Consider the following 19,243-nt stretch of genomic DNA (forward strand, 5'->3'; position numbering starts at 1 on the left):
CATGAAGGAACGAAGCAATGGGCCCACTGTGACCTCCGGGGCCATTGAAGCTATATACACAGTGACGCATTTCTGATTTCTGACACGCCTCTGGTGGTCTCAAGTTAAGTTTCCTACAAAAATTAATTTAACAGAAAGTCGTGCTCTCTATTTAAATTCAGATCATTAAATAATCATATAAATTCTCCCCCATCAATTACAACGAATTAAAAAAATATATTTGTACATATTTTATTTTTAGAATTCATTATTTTTAGAATTCATTCATATCAAAAGACAATTGCTACAGCATTTTTTGAATGTACATTTTCTGTCAACATATTATTACTAGATTAAATAATAGCATGCATATGAGTAACAATATTTGTTTTTTAACATAAATCTTGAGAAAAGAAAGATTTTATTAAAACAAATATCTTGAAATTATCAAGATCAAAATTTTTCTATTTGATAAAAATAGGAAATGTACACAGAGAAAATTTTCTCTTAGAATTTACCCTGAAAATCATGATAATCGTGAGACAATATGGTATGAAAAGAATTTTATGAGAATTTCTCTGATTAATATTTATCACAATAAAAATAATATCTATCACAATAAAATATAAAACATATTTGATTAATTTTATTAAACTGCATAGTAAAATTGATCAAACATATTTTATATTTTATTGTAATAGATATTATTATTTTTATTGTGATAAATATTAATCAGAGAAATTCTCATACAATTCTTTCTATACCATATTGTGTCCCACGATTACCATGATTTTCATGGTAAATTCTAAAAGAAAATTCTCTCTGTGTACAAAAATAAATTTAACGAAAAGTCGTGCTCTCTATTTAAATTCGGATCATTAAGTAATCATATAAATTCTCTCTCTCATTAATTACAACGAATTAAAAAAATATATTTGTACATCATATTTTTATTTGTAGAATCCATTTATATCAAAAGACAATTGCTACAAAATTTTTTAAATGTACATTGTCGGTCAACATATTATTTTCATAATACTAGATTAAATAATAGCATACATATGAGTAACAATACTTTTTTTTTAATATGAATCTTTAGAAAAGAAAGATTTTATTAAAACAAATAAATATCTTGAAATTATATTGATCAAAATTTTTCTATTTGATAAAAATAAGAAATGTACATTTCACAGAATTTTATTTACACGTAAACGACACCGTAATAAAAAAGGGGAGATGAAATTCTTTTCAACATGTTATAATATCGTATATAGTACGAATAATATTAATATACAACTTATCTCTGAGTTGTATGTTATTATTTATATATATTTTTAAGTTGTATACTGATTTTATTAAAAGGTACTTTACTCAATTTATTTATGTGAAAAATTCTTTTATACTTGAATATCTTTTACACAAAAAAGTTTTATATGAAAAAATGTTAAGACATTACATATTAATATTTTGCAGCTATAATCGTATATATGCTGTTACAGATACAATTTAAAAACTATAACTATAATGAAATTTCGCCACAGCTTTTGTAGCTGCTATAATGAAATTTTATAATTACTATCATTTTTTGACATATATAGATACAGAAATATTTTCTTAGTATGAGCAATCAAAATGTTAAGCCCATCCAAATTTTTGCTCGCAAACAAAATGTTTTTATCTTTTCATTGTTTCATTGAACAAGATGCGAAAAGCAGAGAAACGTGTATTTTATTATAACTTTATACAATATAAACATCATTATATTAGCTTTATATGTTTTTATTGCGATTATAGATTACAATAAGAGATTCTTATTAACGATGAACTTATTGTTAGACACATACAGGGATCTTAAAAGATATCCTGCGTATATATTATCACGATTAAATATATCATGTTTACATATATGATATGTTTATTGTTGAACGTATAAAAATATATAATAATTTTTTTTATTTTTTTTAACACACTTTTTACACTCATGTAGTATCGGTGTTAGTTTCAAATGCCTATTTGCCATTTCTGATTGGAATGAATTTTACACGAACCGGATGAGAAGGACGAATTATTAAATCGAACTTCAATCGGACATCTTTTATATTATCTACTGGCTCCAAATAAAAATTTTGCACCAAAGGAGCTATCATAGCCTTCAACTCCAGCAGACCGAATCGTTGACCTATAATTGAAAGTGTATCAAAATTTATTCATCCTCTCTCGTCGAGAAGAAACGAAAATCGCAATCAATTTACCTATACAGTTTCTCGGTCCAGCACTGAACGGTACATAAGAATAAAGATGACGATTCTGAATCTTTTCGGGTAAAAATCTATCCGGATCAAATACATCTGGATTTGACCAAAAATTGGGATCTCTGTGAAGTTTGTAGATATTAATATGTAAGATGGTTCCCACAGGCACGATATATGACTCTGAAAAACGCATTATAAAATCAGATGCAATTTATAAAGATAAGAATTCCTTTGAGAAATAAAATGTTAATAATATTTTCTGTCCTTAAAATATTAGAACAATTAAACTTTATTGTAAACTTATTTTACATTTCATAATACTCACTGTGTAATGTGATAGATTCAAAGCAAAATTTTGCAGCAAAAGAATTATTACTCACGTAATTTTACGTCTTCCGCAGCTTTTCGTGATATTAGAAACACGCTGGGATACAAACGTAGTGTTTCCTTTAAACATCTATCTAAATATGATAAATTTTGCAAAGATCTCATAGTAAGTTTCCCTCCATTCTCTTGCATCACGGTTTCGACTTCAGCCCTCACACGTTCCTATGTCATCGATAATAATTGAAATGCATTATTTTTATGTGCATATAGATACGAAAAGAATCTTCAATATCAAAATAAATTTTTTATATTAATTTTAAAGTTATTTTAATTTTTTCGGAATATGTCAATATGTAAAGAAAAAATGCAACAAAAGCTTGATATTTGTATTGCTTTGAATAAAAATCGCAATAAAAATAATATATTGCAATATAGTGAAAGGAAGATACCTGGATATCTTTATGTTTAGCTAATAATAATAAAGCAAAGGTCATAGCCATCGCTGTAGTATCGTGACCCTGTAATTATCGTGCATCATTAAATGTGGTTAGATAATGTGACAAAAAATTAATTAAACATTACAAATAATTACTTCAAACATAAAAGTATCGATTTCCTCCCTGATATCGAAATCGGTCAAGAAACCTTCTCTAGATGCCATTATTAAAAGATCCAACATGGCTAGTCGCTTTTTTTTAACTAGATATAAAAAGCATAGCATTAATCTCATTTTTGCATGTCTCACTTTAATTATTTAAAATCATTATCCATTACTCTGTTACAAATAATTTAACTATACGACAGATGTATGTTGCATTATTACATATTACATGCGATTATGCGTTTAATATAAATTATACTTGTAATATAAATTATTACAAGTATAATTTATAATATTTAGATTGCGCAGTCAAACTTTAATTAGACTCTCTGATTAGACTCTTACGATCTCTTACGTACATCCGAACACTTCTGCATCCTCTATCTCTGTTCCATTATCATTTTCAAGATTTTTCAAGTATTGATTATTGGTACGTTCATGATAAAGTTTTCTATCCGCGATGATCTGAATGATATTAAATTTTTTATTAATTAGCAATAGCGAGCAGTCTTATAATTATATATGTTAATAGCATGAGTTATTAATATTTATGATTAATCACATAATGTTGCGGTACAAAGATTGAGAAATTTATTGTAATTTTACATAAAGGAGAGAGAGTTTAAGGAATCTCAATTAACATGTTTTACATACTTTTTCCGTAAATCCATGCAATATTTTCAAAATCTTTTTTTGCTTCCTTCCTTGTGGCGACAATGCGAATATCAAATCATTACGGATCCAAGGTCTCACTAATCTTAACCGTACAGTAAAGTTAAAAGGATTATAGATGTACACATTAATTTTAAATATACATAAATTACCTATAAATCATTAGTTCAATTATCTCGTGAATTGCACTTCGATACTGTTGTTGAATTGTTTCACCAAGTTTTTGCAGAGAGATGCCCATAGCTGTTTCTATATATGTATTTATTATATATGAGATCGAAAATATAGTCCACAATTAATTATTACTGACTATTTCTTTGTGCATAAAAAACGCATATTATTTTTATTTTTATATAGAATTATAATACAGAATTTTTATACGGAACAATAGGAATCTTACCGCATATCGCGTTTAGCGTATGTTCACTAATAAATGGTATTAAATCTTTTACAACTGTCCCTTTGACATCTTTCAAAGATTTTGTCATATAATCTCCCTCCTTGATCAAGATATCAACAAACTGATTTAATATATCGAAATGGAATGCTGGTGTTAATAATTTTCTTCGCGTTTGCCACTTAACGCCTATATAATATAAAAAATTAAAATAACGTAAAATAGTACGATAAAATACAAATATATAATATATAATATATTATATTATTATATATTTCAGTTTTATGTTTAATTGTGAGCATTCTTAAATAATATTATTTATCTTAAATTAATTTTTTTTATATCGCAAAATTTTGTTTTTAATCTTTTTAATCTATTAAACTTTTTTCTCTTGCAATCTTTACGGATTTGCAAGCATCAACGTGAATTTAATTATTTTGTAATTAAAACTTTACGAATTGGCACACACATAGACAAAAAATTTATTAAAATTTATTAAATGTTTATTACTATAATAGTTTTTTTTAAATTGAATCATCTATTTAATTCAAAATACACGTACATGGTAAAATTAATCATTATGGTGTTTGCAACTTTTTTTATAAGTTATAAGTTTATAAGTTTACAATGAAGAAGTTGTAAATGTTTACCCCGTTTAAGATAATATTTAATTATCATATAATATTTAATTATAAAATTATATTTGATATCTTTTGACGGAGAGAGGTTGTGTATGATAACAGGCTGTAATAATAAAGTATACACGTTTATATATCATGTTACCTGTGCTAGTGAGAAGACCTGTACCGAACCAAGGATGTAAAATGTCATACAGACGACTTTTTTCGATGTGTTTGGTGTTGCTTAGTATCATCTGAAATCACCAAAAACATATTACGATAGAAACATCAATTTATTATAGCATTAAATCATAAATACACAGATAATTTAATTAATTGTATCTCAAATTATTGTTTAATTTCGATCGAGTATCTCCGATAATATTTTCTTTCATTTTTTTAAGAAATATTTTTCTATAAATCAAAATCTTCTTGTGAAACAAAAATGCAAGATTTCTAAATCTAGCTGAAATCGTAATGTCTTAAAGAGAATTAAATTTTTGTATTACCTCGACATCATCTGGATGACGAATAATTATAACAGGTGTAAAGAGAGTCCAGAATTTTACAATGGGATAATACTCATCAGATAAATAACTCAATAGTTTCCATTGTTCTTCTGAAAATATAAATATGGTTACAAAAATCTTTGGGGGATTAATTTTAATGTTACTATATCTTTATTCAGATATACGTTAAAAACAGATTTTTAATAATTATGAATATAGATATATTATTGCAAAGAGAAAAGTTAATAAAAGCTTGAATGATTATTTTATAAGTAATTACCATGCAATAACATTTACAGATATGCGTTCCAGGATTTATAAATTTAACTTTTGTTTGAATGTGTACACGAAAGACAAGTTGTTAATGTTAATTAATCTAAGTAGATTAGAAATTTTGTACTTGCCTGGTGAAACATGGAATTGTAATACATTGCCAAAAATCGGATGGCCCGATGGTCCCGGTATAAGATTAATCAGTCGACCATTTTTTCCACGATGCACGTAATAATTATATATCAATAAAATAAAAATGGATAATAGCAATATAGCGATAAACATTGTTTCTTGACGTAATGTTCTCAACCGACTAATTAAGCTCAATCTTCTCTGCTTCTAATTTCCTCGATTCTTGGATCACATGTGTCATAAAATAAATAATATTTGCTTTACGATAAAACTGACAATTGCCTTGATATCTTAAATATGTTAAACGTAAACAGAATTGGATATTATAAAATGTTATTTTACACAAATACTGCCCATTATCTGACAGATATGATACGACCATCAACATTGAAACGCCACTCAAATGTATAAAATGAAATCGCAAGTCTCGTTAAACAAAGACACGCACGAAGTGAAAATGAAAATCTAAGATACCTTTCTAATCTACTTCTATTTATAACCGTTCTTCAGTTCAAGAACATATCGATAGTCAGAATTTATCTTAAGAGGCAGAAAAATTTCATTTTGATTAAAGACCATAAACAATATTATATTTATCTAAGAAAGTAAGAATGATAATTGTTTATAGGATATTGTTTCAAGGTGGTATTTCAAAAGTAGGAGAATAAATACAAAAAATATACTTTTCTAATTTTGACTTACTGTTAGATTAACATAACCAAAGTTTATCAAAATTGGAGGAGACATTTGTGTCACTTTCTTTATCAGAATCCTTATCTCTCGCTTTCTCTAATATATTGTAAAATTTTACTTGATATATAGAGCACATAAGAGTTCGATACAGGATGAAGAACGAGAACAATAAAATTTCAACTTACGATTAGTATAGCTTTTGTTTAATCGATAGACAGTTTATCGCCATTATTATATGCTTATTTCTTAGTCAGACTATAAGAGTATATCCACAGAAATTTGCATGACGCATAAACATATACGTAAGAAACTTGATTTGTCCATAATGTATGCATAAGAAAATAAACCAATCAAATCATCTCATGCACACGCTTATGCGCCTATGCAAGTTGTGTGGATATAAGCTAAAGTTTAATGATTAGTTCGCATAATCATCTTACAACTGCTACGAAATGATAGTAGAATATTAGAATAGATAATGATTGATAAGCTTCGATATTAAAACTGGTACACAGAGAGAATTTTTTCTTAGAATTTACTCTGAAAATCATGGTAATCGTGGGACAATATGGTATAGAAAGAATTTTATGAGAATTTCTCTGATTAATATTTATCACAATAAAAATAATATCTATTACAATAAAATATAAAATATGTTTGATCAATTTTACTATGCAGTTTAGTTCTAAATTAAATTCTAAGAGAAACTTCTCTCAGTGTAGTTAGCTAATTATAAGTTTTGCATCGACACATTATATCATTAATCTAATATAACCTAGACGCTTAGTTCATATCAATGAAAAATATTAACATTGAAACCAACGTATAAAACAAGATGTTAAGTTAAGTGTCACGTAAAAAAAATTGTTGTGCAACAGAATATAAAGTGTATGTTTTTGTTTAAACCTAGCTTTTTATTCTGCAAATATAATGTTAACACGTTTGAAAATTGCGTTTATTAGAATAAAAAAAATACGGGTACTATAAATTTTTATTCTTTTTAGTAACATGTTTTTAAAATATTAAGAATATTTTAAAATAAAAAAAAACGGTAGGAAACATACTGTATTTCACAGAATTTTATTTATACTTAAAATGCGATAATTATAAAAAGGATTGATAAAATTTTTTGCAACATACTGTAATAAAATGTTACATCATATACTACGAATAATAACATACCAACTTACACTTTATTAAACTACCTTTGAGTTTTAATTGCGTGAAAAAAACTTTCCTATACTTATATGTATATATCTTTTATATAAAAAAGTTTTATATTAAAAAATATTGCATATTAATATTTTGCAACTTGTATAACCGCACATGTTGTTACAACTGCGTTTTAAAAGAACTATTACTAATTATAATGAAATTTCGTCCTTTGTAGCTGTTATATATATATAATAAAATTTTGTAACTGTTATAATGAAATTTTTGTAATAGTCTTTGTAACTGCTATCATTTTTTGCATATATAGAGATATAAAATATTTTCTTACTATAAGCAATCTATGTTAGGTTCATTCACATTTTTAATCATAAACAAAATGTTTTTATTTTTACTTTGTCGAACGAAATGCAAAGAAACACAGAAACTTATTTTATTAGCTTCATATACATATTTTTATTACGATTGCAGATAACGACAAGAGAATTTGATGAATTTCGATGAATTTGAATGTGGATCTGACTTATTAAGACATCTTGTGTGCATATTTTTATGATTAAATATAAAGTTCATATATGCACATATATATTTTTTGTTGAACTTATAATATATATAATAATTTTTTTTTATTTTTTGCAATATATCAACTTCTTACTCTCATGTGGTATCCGTGTTTCAAACTGTTCTCATTTTATTGGAATAAATCTTACACGAACCGGATGAGAAGGACGAATTATTAAATCGGACTTCAATTGGACATCTTTTATATTATCTACTGGCTCCAAATAAAAATTTTGCACCAAAGGAGCTATCATAGCTTTCAACTCCAGCAGACCGAATCGTTGACCTATAATTGAAAGTGTATCAAAATTTATTCGTCATGAGACGAAACAAAAATTGCAATCAATTTACCAATACAGTTTCTCGGTCCAGCGCTGAACGGTACATAAGAATAAAGATGACGATTCTGAATCTTCTCGGGTAAAAATCTATCCGGATCAAATACATCTGGATTTGACCAAAAATTAGGATCTCTGTGAAGTTTGTAGATATTAATATGTAAGATGGTTTCCGCGGGCACGATATATGACTCTGAAAAACGTATTATAAAATCAGATGCAATTTATAAAAATATAAATTCCTTTGAGAAATAAAATGTTAATAATATTTTCTGTCCTTAAAATATTAGAGCAATTAAACATTATTATAAACTTATTTTACATTTGATAATACTCTCTGTGTAATGTGATAGATTCAAAGCAAAATTTTGCAGCAAAAAAATTATTACTTACGTAATTTTACGTCTTTCGCAGCTTTTCGTGATATTAGAAACACGCTGGGATACAAACGTAGCGTTTCCTTTAAACATCTATCTAAATATGATAAATTTTGCAAAGATCTCATAGTAAGTTTCCCTCCATTCTCTTGCATCACGGTTTCGACTTCAGTCCTCACACGTTCCTATGTCATCGATTATAATTGAAATGCATTATTTTCATGTACATATAGATACAAAAAGAATCTTCAATATCAAAATAAATTTTTTATATTAATTTTAAAGTTATTTTAATTTTTTCGAAATATGTCGATATGTAGAGAAAAAACGCAACAAAAGCTTGATATTTGTATTGTTTTGAATAAAAATCGCAATAAAAATAATATATTGCAATATAGTGAAAGGAAGGTACCTGGATATCTTTATGTTTAGCTAATAATAATAAAGCAAAGGTCATAGCCATCGCTGTAGTATCGTGACCCTGTAATTATCGTGCATCATTAAATGTGGTTAGATAATGTGACAAAAAATTAATTAAACATTACAAATAATTACTTCAAACATAAAAGTATCGATTTCCTCCCTGATATCGAAATCGGTCAAGAAACCTTCTCTAGATGCCATTATTAAAAGATCCAACATGGCTAGTCGCTTTTTTTTAACTAGATATAAAAAGCATAGCATTAATCTCATTTTTGCATGTCTCACTTTAATTAGTTAAAATCATTATCCATTACTCTGTTATAAATAATTTAACTATACGACAGACGTATGTTGCATTATTACATATTACATGCGATTATGCGTTTAATATAAATTATACTTGTAATATAAATTATTACAAGTATAATTTATAATATTTAGATTGCGCAGTCAAACTTTAATTAGACTCTCTGATTAGACTCTTACGATCTCTTACGTACATCCGAACACTTCTGCATCCTCTATCTCTGTTCCATTGTCATTTTCAAGATTTTTCAAGTATTGATTATTGGTACGTTCATGATAAAGTTTTCTATCCGCGATGATCTGAATGATATTAAATTCTTTATTAATTAGCAATAGCGAGCAGTCTTATAATTATATATGTTGATAGCATGAGTTATTAATATTTATGATTAATCACATAATGTTGCGGTACAAAGATTGAGAAATTTATTGTAATTTTACATAAAGGAGAGAGAGTTTATGGAATCTCAATTAACATGTTTTACATACTTTTTCCGTAAATCCATGCAATATTTTCAAAATTTTTTTTTGCTTCCTTCCTTGTGGCGACAATGCGAATAACAAATCGTTATAGATCCAAGGGCTCAGTAATCTTAACCATAATTCATTAAAGTTAAAAGGATTATAGATGTACACATTAATTTTCTATATGCATAAATTACCTATAAACTAGTAGTTCGATTATCTCGTGAATCGCACTTCGATACTGTTGTTGAAATTTGCCAAGATTTTGCAGGGAGATGCCCATAGCTGTTTCTATATATGCATTTATTATATATGAGATCGAAAATGTAGTCCTAGTAACAATAGGAATCTTACCGCATATCGCGTTTAGCGTATGTTCACTAATAAATGGTATTAAATCTTTTACAACTGTCCCTTTGACATCTTTCAAAGATTTTGTCATATAATCGCCCTCCTTGATCAAGATATCAACAAACTGATTTAATATATTGAAATGGAATGCTGGTGTTAATAATTTTCTTCGAGTTTGCCACTTAACGCCTATATAATATAAAAAATCAAAATGACGTAAAATAATGCGATAAAATACAAATATATAATATATTATTTATTATATTATTATATATTCCAGTTTTTTATGATTAATTGTGAGCATCCTTAAATAATATTATTTATCTTCAATTAATTTTTTTTATATCGCAAAATTCCGTTTTTAATCCTTTAAATTTTCTTCTCTTGCAATCTTTACGGAGTTGCAAGCATCAACGTGAATTTAATTATTTTGTAATTAAAACTACATTTATAAAAATTTATTAAATGTTTATTAGGTGAAATTTTCGTGACGGTGCTTAATTGAAAGCAGTTTTTTAAAACTGAAACATCTATTTAGTTCGAAATACACGTACATGATAAAATTAATCATTATGGTTCACGCTTATATTTCACGTTACCTGTGCTAGTGAGAAGACCTGTACCGAGCCAAGGAAGTAAAACGTCATACAGACGACTTTTTTCGATGTGTTTGGTGCTGCTTAGTATTATCTGAAATAACCGAAAATATGTTAAGATAAAAACATTAATTTATTATAGCATTTAATCTTAAATACACAGATAATTTAATTAATCGTATCTCAAATTATTATTTAATTTCGATCGAGTATTTCCGATAATTTTTTCTTTTAATTTTTTTAAGAAATTTTTTTTATAAACAAAAATCTTTTTGTGAAACAAAAAAGCGAGATTTCTAAATCTAGCTGAAATCGTAATGTCTCAAAAGAATCGAATTTTTTTTATTACCTCGACATCATCTGGATGACGAATAATTATAACAGGTATGAAGAGAAACCATAATTTTATAATGGGATAATATCCATCAGATAAATAACAGAATAGCTTCCATTGTTCTTCTAAAAATTATAAATATAATTACAAAAATCTTTGGGGGATTAATTTTAATGTTACTATATCTTTATTTAGATACCTTAAAAACAAATTTTTGATAATTATGAATATAGATATTATTGCAAAGAGAAATGTTGATTAAAACTTGAATGATTATTTTATAAATAATTACCATGCAATAACATTTACAGATATACGTTCCAGGATTTATAAATTTAACTTTTGCTTGAATGTGTACATGAAAGACAAGTTGTTAATGTTAATTAATCTAAGTAGATTAGAAATTTTGTACTTGCCTGGTGAAACATGGAATTGTAATACATTGCCAAAAATCGGATGGCCCGATGGTCCCGGTATAAGATTAATCAGTCGACCATTTTTTCCATGATGCACGTAATAATTATATATCAATAAAATAAAAATGAATAATAGCAATATAGCGATAAACATTGTTTTTTGACGTAATATTCTCAATCGTCTAATTAAGCTCAATCTTCTTTGCTTCCAATTTCTTCGACGCTTGGATCACTTATGTCGTGAAATAAATAATATTTGCTTTACGATAAAACTGATATGATTGCCTTGACATCTTAAATATGTTAAATGTAAACGGAATAGGATATTATAAAATGTTATTTTACACAAATACTGCCGATTATCTGACAAATATTCTGATACGACCATCAGTTGATACGCCACTCATTTATAAAATAGAATTGCAAATCTCGTTAAGCAGAAACACGCATAAGAATTCTCCACGCGCGCGAAGTGACAATGAAAATCTAAGACCTATATTTATAATCGTTCTTTAGTTCAAGAACATCGATAGTCAGAGTTTTTTCTTAAGAGGCAAAAAAATATATCTATCTTGATTAATGATCATGAATTATGTTATATTTATCTTGAGAAAGTAAGAATGATAATGAAATCATATTAGAAAATGTGACTTAAAATTTAAACTGATTTAAGATAACTAATGTTTTTGTTTAAAATTTTTCGATATTGAAGTATAACATCGATATTTTATTGTTGCACAAGAGGATAAAAATTACTTTTTTTTTTTATTAGATAAATGTATATGATCGAACATTTTAACACTATTGTAAGTCGATTTTTTCAAGGGAGTATTTCACAAGTAAGAGAATAAATACAAAAGATATATTTCTCTAATTTTGACTTACAAGATAACATAATCAAAGTTTATCAAAATTGGAGGGGTCATTTGTGTCACTTTCTTTGTCAGAATCCTTATCTCTCGGTTCCTCTAATATACTGTAGAATTATACTTGTTAGAACACATAGGAGTTCGATGCAGAGAGACTTTTCTTTTATAATTTACTCTAAAAAATTATGGTAATCGTGGGACAATATGGTATAGAAAGAATTTTATGAGAATTTCTCTGATTAATATTTATCACAATAAAAATAATATCTATTGCAATAAAATATAAAATATGTTTGATCAATTTTACTATGCAGTTTAGTTCTAAGTTAAATTCTAAGTGAAACTTATCTCAATGCGTAGTTAGCCAATTATAAGTTTTGCATCGACACATTTATATATCATTAATCTAATATAATCTAGACGCTTAGTTCATATCATTGAAAAATATTGACATTGAAACCAACGTATAAAACAAGATGTTAAGTTAAGTGTGTGTGTGTCACGTAAAAAAAATTGTTGTGCAACAGAATATAAAGTGTATGTTTTTGTTTAAACCTTGCTTTTCATTCTGTAAATATAATGTTAACACGTTTGAAAATTGCATTTATTAGAATTAAAATAATACGGGTACTATAAAATTTTATTCTTTTTAGTAACATGTTTTTAAAATATTAATAATATTTTATAATAAAAAAAAACGGTAGGAAACATACTGTATTTCACAGAATTTTATTTATACTTAAAATGCGATAATTATAAAAAGGATTGATAAGATTTTTTGCAACATACTGTAATAAAATGTTACATCATATACAACGAATAATAACATACAACTTACACTTTATTAAACTATCTTTGAGTTTTAATTGCGTGAAAAAAACTTTCCTATACTTATATGTATGTATCTTTTATATAAAAAAGTTTTATATTAAAAAATATGGCATAATAATATTGTCCAACTTGTATAACCGCCCATGCTGTTACAACTGCGTTTTAAAAGAACTATTACTAATTATAATGAAATTTCGACTTTCGTAGCTGTTATAATAAACTTTTGTAACTGTTATAATGAAATTTTTGTAATAGTTTTGTAATTGGTATCATTTTTTGCATATATAGAGATATAAGATATTTTCTTACTATAAGCAATCTATGTTAGGTTCATTCACATTTTTAATCATAAACAAAATGTTTTTATTTTTACTTTGTCGAACAAAATGCAAAGAAACACAGAAACTTATTTTATTAGCTTCATACATATTTTTATTACGATTACAGATAACGACAAGAGATATGCACGATGAATTTGAATGTGGATCTGACTTATAAGTCATCTTGTGTGCATATTTTTATGATTAAATATAAAGTTTATATATATCACATATATATTTTTGGAACATATAATATATATAATAATTTTTTTTTATTTTTGCAATATATATCAACTTCTTACTCTCATGTGGTATCCGTGTTTCAAATGACTGTTCTCATCTTATTGGAATAAATCTTACACGAACCGGATGAGAAGGACGAATTATTAAATCGTACTTGAATTGAACATTTTTTATATTATCTACTGGCTCCAAATAAAAATTGTGCACTAAAGGAGCTATCATAGCCTTCAACTCCAGCAGACCGAATCGTTGACCTGTAATTCCAAGAGTGTTAAAATTTATCGATAGGAAAAAAAAAACGAAAATCGCGAATTATTTACCTATGCAGTTCCTCGGTCCAGCACTGAATGGTAAATAAGAATAAGGATGACGATTCTGAATCTTCTCGGGTAAAAATCTATCCGGATCAAATACTTCTGGATGTGGCCAAAAATTGGGATCTCTATGAACTCCATAGATATGAAGAAGTAATATAGTTTCAGCAGGTACGACATATGACTCTAGAAAGCGTATTATAAAATTAGATGCAATTACAAAAATAAGAAATTCTTTTGAGAAATGAAATGTATATAATATTATATTGTATTCTTGAAATGAATCATATCATATTATATTCTTAAAGCAGTTAAACTTTCGTTCAATCTTATTTTACATTCGATAAAATACTCCGTGTAATGTAATATTTTCGAAGATATATGCAGGAAAATAGTGATTAATTACGTAATTTTACGTCTTCCGCAGCTACTCGTGATATTATAAACACACTAGGATACAAACGTAGCGCTTCCTTTAAACATCTTTCTAAATAAGATAAATTTTGCAGCGATCTCATGGTAAGTTTCCCTCCGTTCTCTTGCATCACAGAATCGACTTCAACCCTCACACGTTCCTGTGCCATAATAATTAAAATTTATTCCTCAATATTCTAGTATTTATATGCAGAATAGAAATTAATAAAAAATCTTAATAAATCAAAATTAATTTTTTTTAATTTTTATTTTAGAGACGTATTAATTTTTTTTTTTTGTCGCTATATTTATATCAATATTTCGATTTATAGAAAGAAAATATGCAAGGAAAGCTTAATGTCTGTACTGCTTCTTTTAATAAAAATTGTAATAAAAATAATACATCGGTATATATAATGAGTAAAAAGTACCTGGATATCTTTATGTGCAGCTAATAATAATAAAGCAAAGGTAATACCCATTGCTGTAGTGTCATGTCCCTGCAAATAAAGTATTATAAGCTTAGATAATGTGTACAAAAAATTGTAAAAAGATTATAGATAGTACCTCAAACACAAAGGTATCGACTTCCTCTCTGATGTCCAAATCGGACATAAAATTCTGCCGAGATGCCTCCAATAGGAGATCCAACATCGCTAGTCGCTTTTTTTTAACTATAAAAATAAAAAAGAAAATCTTATTTTTGCGTCAATCTCATTTTTGCATGTTATATTTATTATTATATATTACATCGTTCTTGTTTAAAATTCAAAATCTGTTATAAATATTAATAAATTAATTTTATACAGACATATTTTGTATTATTACATGTGATTATGTGTTTAATATAAATACTGCAAGCATAATTGATAATAATAAATTGCACACACTCAAATTTAAATTAAAATTTCTCGATTCTTATACGTACTTCCAAATACTTCTGCATCATCCATCTCCGTTTCTTTGTCATTTTCAAAGTTTTTCAAGTATCGGTCATTGGTGCTTTCGTGATAATGTCTTCTTTCAGCAATAATCTACATTATATATTATTAAATTTTATAAAATTAACTATTACATTTTTTAAATAATGTGGTATTAAATAATAAGAGCACATTGTCTTTTATCGTAAATATTAATAATATAATGTTATTAATATTTAATCGCGTAATCTTGTGGAACGAAGATTAAGAAATTTAATCTTCAGTAATATGATTAACGTACTTTTTCCGTAAATCCATGCAATATTTTCAAAATCTTTTTTTGCTTTCTTGCTTGTGGCGTCAATGCGAATAACAATTTATTATGGAGCAAAGGTCTCAGTAATCTAAATCGTAATTCAATAAGGATACATAATTCTGATAATTATATGTGTGTATGTTAATATATATTTTATATTCGTTGAATTACCTATAAATTATTATTTCGATTATCTGATGCACCGCATCTCGATACTGTTGCTGAAATTCACCGAGTTCTTGCAGAGAGATGCCCATGGAAGTTTCTACAAAACATTCTTTATATGTGCACAAGCTGGAATATTCAGTCGCGAAAATTATTACAACTGAATATTTTTTTGTATATAATAAATCGAACATTATATATCTTATACGAACATTAGTATCAATGATATAGTTAAAAATTATATGTGTGTGATGTTCATATGCGAATAAATTCTTTTTCTCTTTTAAACTATTGTAATTAAAAATGAGAAATCATCGTACATAATATAACAATAAGAATCTTACCGCATATCGCGTTTAGCGTATGTTCACTAATAAATGGTTCCAAATCTTTTACAACTGTTCCTCCTTCATTCTTCAAAGATTTTGTCATACAATCACCCTCCTTGATCAAGACATCAACAAACTGATTTAATATATTGAAATGGAATGCAGATGTCAATAATTTTCGCCGCGTTTGCCATTTAGTGCCTTAAATAAAAATAAGAAATAGTGCGATATATATATATATATATATATATATATGTATATATAATGCAATTGATATATTATATAAGACGTTTTAATGTTTAACTGTCCAATCTTCAAAAAATATTAATTGCGTCTTTAATTTATTTTTATATCACAACATTCTTTTATAAACCTTTAAATCTTCTTTTCTTGACATATTTACGGTAAAATGAATTGCAAAAATCACTTTGAATGTAATTACATATTTTGTAATGGAAACCTTATGAATTAGCAAATAGACATAATGTCAAAATTAAAAGTCTGTTATGTGACGGTGTTTGATTTAGTAGAAAATCTTCTTTAACTGAAACAACTGTTACTTCTATTTAGTTGAGAATACATATAGCATCAAAGCGAGATTATTCTTCAAAATAATCGGGATTGCAATTTTTTTTTAAATTTATAAGTTAACGGAGAGGTTGTAAAAGTTCACCGTTTAAAATAATACTCAAATCTAATTATGTAAGATTATATTTGATTTTTTATAGGGACTGGCCGATTTATAACAGGTTGTAATAGTAAAATAAGATAATAATAAAATAGATACGCTTATCCCTAACGTCATTACGTTACCTGTACTGGTGAGAAGACCTCTGTTTAACCAAGGATGGAACGTATCATATATACGGCTTTTCTCGATGTATTTGGTGCTACTTAGTACTGTCTGAAATCACCAAAAATAATGTTAAGATAAAAAGCGTCAACATATTATTATAACACACTCAATCGCTCAGATATACAGATACAGATATTTATTAATCGTATTTAAAATTATTATATCATTTAATTGAATGTTTCTAATATTCTTTCTTTTCATATTTTTAAGAAACATTTTTTGCCAACCAACAAAAATCGTTTTATAAAACAAGAATGCAAAATGTCAAAAACTAGATAAATCGTAATGTTTACAGAAAATTGAATTCCATTTTTTACCTCTAAATCATCTGGATGACGAATAGATACAGCGGGAAGGAAAAGAACCCAGACTTTAAAAATTGGATAATATTCATTAGGGACTTTACATAACAGGTTCCATAGGTACTCTGAAAAACATATTATAAATGTAGATATAGATATTTTTGTGATTTTGAATTAAATTTCATCATTATTTTTAATGCGTATCTTTACACTATATGTACTTTTACTTATATGTATCGTTTTTTAGATCCATTGAAAACAAACTAATTATGATAATGGAAGAATATTATTGCAAAGAAAAATGTTGATAAGCCTGAATAATTATTTTATATGTAAACAGCATACAATAATATTGATAGGTATTTGTTCAAAAACAGGATTCATGAATTTGACTTTTGTTTATATATGTATGCGTGTATGACGGCTTGTATGTTCATTAATGTAAATAGATTATAAATTTTGTACTTACCTGGTGAACCACATAGGTGCAATGCATAGCCAACTATCGGATAGCCTGATGGTCCCGGTATAAGATTAATGAGTCGACCGTTTCTTCCATGATGGACGTAAAAATTATACATCAATAAAATAAAAATGGATAATAACAATATTGTGATAAACATTGTTCTCTTGACGTAATATCCTTGACGGTATAATTAAATTCAATCTTCTTCAGGTTCCTGTTTCTTTGATTCTTGGATTAAAAATTATTGTCACGAATAAATAATATTAAATCAAATTCAAAAATATTAACTCAAAAGTAAAATTCAAGATTATTGTTGTTAATCGAGTTCATAATAGAAGTGTAAGTTATGTAATAAATAATATTATAAATAAATATTATTTTATTATAATATTATTTAACACAAAACTTAAACTTCCCTTTTAAATATCAAATATGAACTCAATTAACCATTTAAACTAAACGATCATTGAAATGAGTTAATGGTATATTTTCTTTATAATTAATAACTTTAAAGAACTAAAAAATATGATGAATTTGTTTATTTGTAATAGAAAAACATTATTCACATAATAAAGTATAGTTATGAATTTAATAAAAACATATTTTAATCGATTATTATAAGTTTAATTATTTGTTTACTTATTATATAAAATAAAATTTCAAGTTTAGATTTGCAAAATCTTACATTAATTATGATATTATTAACTATTATTCAGATTTTATAATAGATTCTTATAAAATGTTATTTTTTCGGGAGTATTTGTATAAAATGACATTTTACCTGATAAAATTACTGATACGTAATCAGTTAAAACGCACCACTCAATATGTTTAAAACAGAATTGCAAATCTCGTCAAGCAGATATACACATGTCTGCATAACAAATCTTCGCGAACTAACGATGCAAGTCTGAGACTTACATTTATAATCCTTCTTCAAGTCAAGAGCATATTGATGATTAAAGTATCATATCTAAAGAGGCAAAATAAATCTATTGAAGTCAAATAATATTATATTTTTATCTAAGAAGAAAAGAATTATTGAGTTAAATTATTTGAAAATGTGACTCGATTTAAAGTATTTATTTAAAACAGCGGGTTTTTCG

General features: G+C 26.4%; 1 protein-coding gene across 1 annotated transcript; it reads right to left on the minus strand.

Annotated features, from left to right (window-relative positions):
• Window positions 1-1,958: 1,958 nt before the first annotated feature.
• Window positions 1,959-19,171, minus strand: LOC145946214 (uncharacterized). The gene is given in 38 exon segments (XM_083055744.1): window positions 1,959-2,158; window positions 2,232-2,411; window positions 2,612-2,780; window positions 3,008-3,076; window positions 3,151-3,257; window positions 3,519-3,624; window positions 3,814-3,916; window positions 3,984-4,080; window positions 4,232-4,417; window positions 5,012-5,102; window positions 5,358-5,467; window positions 5,762-5,969; window positions 6,039-6,052; window positions 8,281-8,472; window positions 8,538-8,717; window positions 8,918-9,086; window positions 9,314-9,382; window positions 9,457-9,563; window positions 9,825-9,930; window positions 10,120-10,222; window positions 10,293-10,386; window positions 10,450-10,635; window positions 11,046-11,136; window positions 11,392-11,501; window positions 11,793-12,023; window positions 14,115-14,309; window positions 14,376-14,555; window positions 14,776-14,944; window positions 15,215-15,283; window positions 15,351-15,457; window positions 15,712-15,817; window positions 16,005-16,107; window positions 16,191-16,284; window positions 16,529-16,714; window positions 17,327-17,417; window positions 17,687-17,796; window positions 18,141-18,365; window positions 18,919-19,171. Coding segments are annotated over 37 exon segments (4,842 nt in total). The 5' UTR covers window positions 18,295-18,365; window positions 18,919-19,171.
• Between the last annotated feature and the right edge of the window lie 72 nt (window positions 19,172-19,243).

Source organism: Prenolepis imparis, unplaced genomic scaffold (genome assembly GCF_030444845.1).
Source record: "Prenolepis imparis isolate NDT839.2.m4 unplaced genomic scaffold, iyPreImpa1.0 SCAF_15, whole genome shotgun sequence".
NCBI classification, from domain to species: domain Eukaryota; kingdom Metazoa; phylum Arthropoda; class Insecta; order Hymenoptera; family Formicidae; genus Prenolepis; species Prenolepis imparis.